The sequence below is a fragment of the Antrostomus carolinensis genome, unplaced genomic scaffold (assembly GCF_000700745.2).
Source record: "Antrostomus carolinensis isolate BGI_N321 unplaced genomic scaffold, ASM70074v2 scaffold31547, whole genome shotgun sequence".
NCBI classification, from domain to species: Eukaryota; Metazoa; Chordata; class Aves; order Caprimulgiformes; family Caprimulgidae; genus Antrostomus; species Antrostomus carolinensis.
This window is the reverse complement of record NW_010328629.1, coordinates 9,362-9,672: the sequence shown is the minus strand read 5'-3', so window position 1 is coordinate 9,672 and position 311 is coordinate 9,362. Positions and strand designations below refer to the sequence as shown.

The window sequence follows — 311 nt, the reverse complement described above, 5'->3', positions numbered from 1 at the left end:
CCCTGGGGTGGGTGCTGGGGAGGCTGAGAAGGGGCAGGTGAGGCTGTAACCTTCCTCATGCCCTGCTCCTCTCCTAGGTATCTTCAAGATCGAGGACTCAGCACAAGTTGCCCGTTTGTGGGGCATCCGGAAAAACCGCCCGGCCATGAACTACGACAAGCTGAGCCGCTCCATCCGGCAGTATTACAAGAAAGGGATCATCCGCAAACCCGACATCTCCCAGCGCCTCGTCTACCAGTTCGTCCACCCAGTCTGACCAGCGGCGATGGGACTGGCTGAGCCCTGGGAGGGGCAGGGGACCTTCACCACCT

General features: G+C 60.8%; 1 protein-coding gene across 1 annotated transcript in view; it reads left to right on the top strand.

Annotated features, from left to right (window-relative positions):
* SPDEF (SAM pointed domain containing ETS transcription factor) overlaps positions 1-256 on the top strand; it is a 2,924-nt gene extending 2,668 nt beyond the window's left edge. The window contains exon 5 of the mRNA XM_010172316.2: positions 78-256. Coding sequence (XP_010170618.2) covers positions 78-256 — 179 coding nt within the window. The remainder of the gene's footprint in view (positions 1-77) is intronic.
* Positions 257-311: the final 55 nt, after the last annotated feature.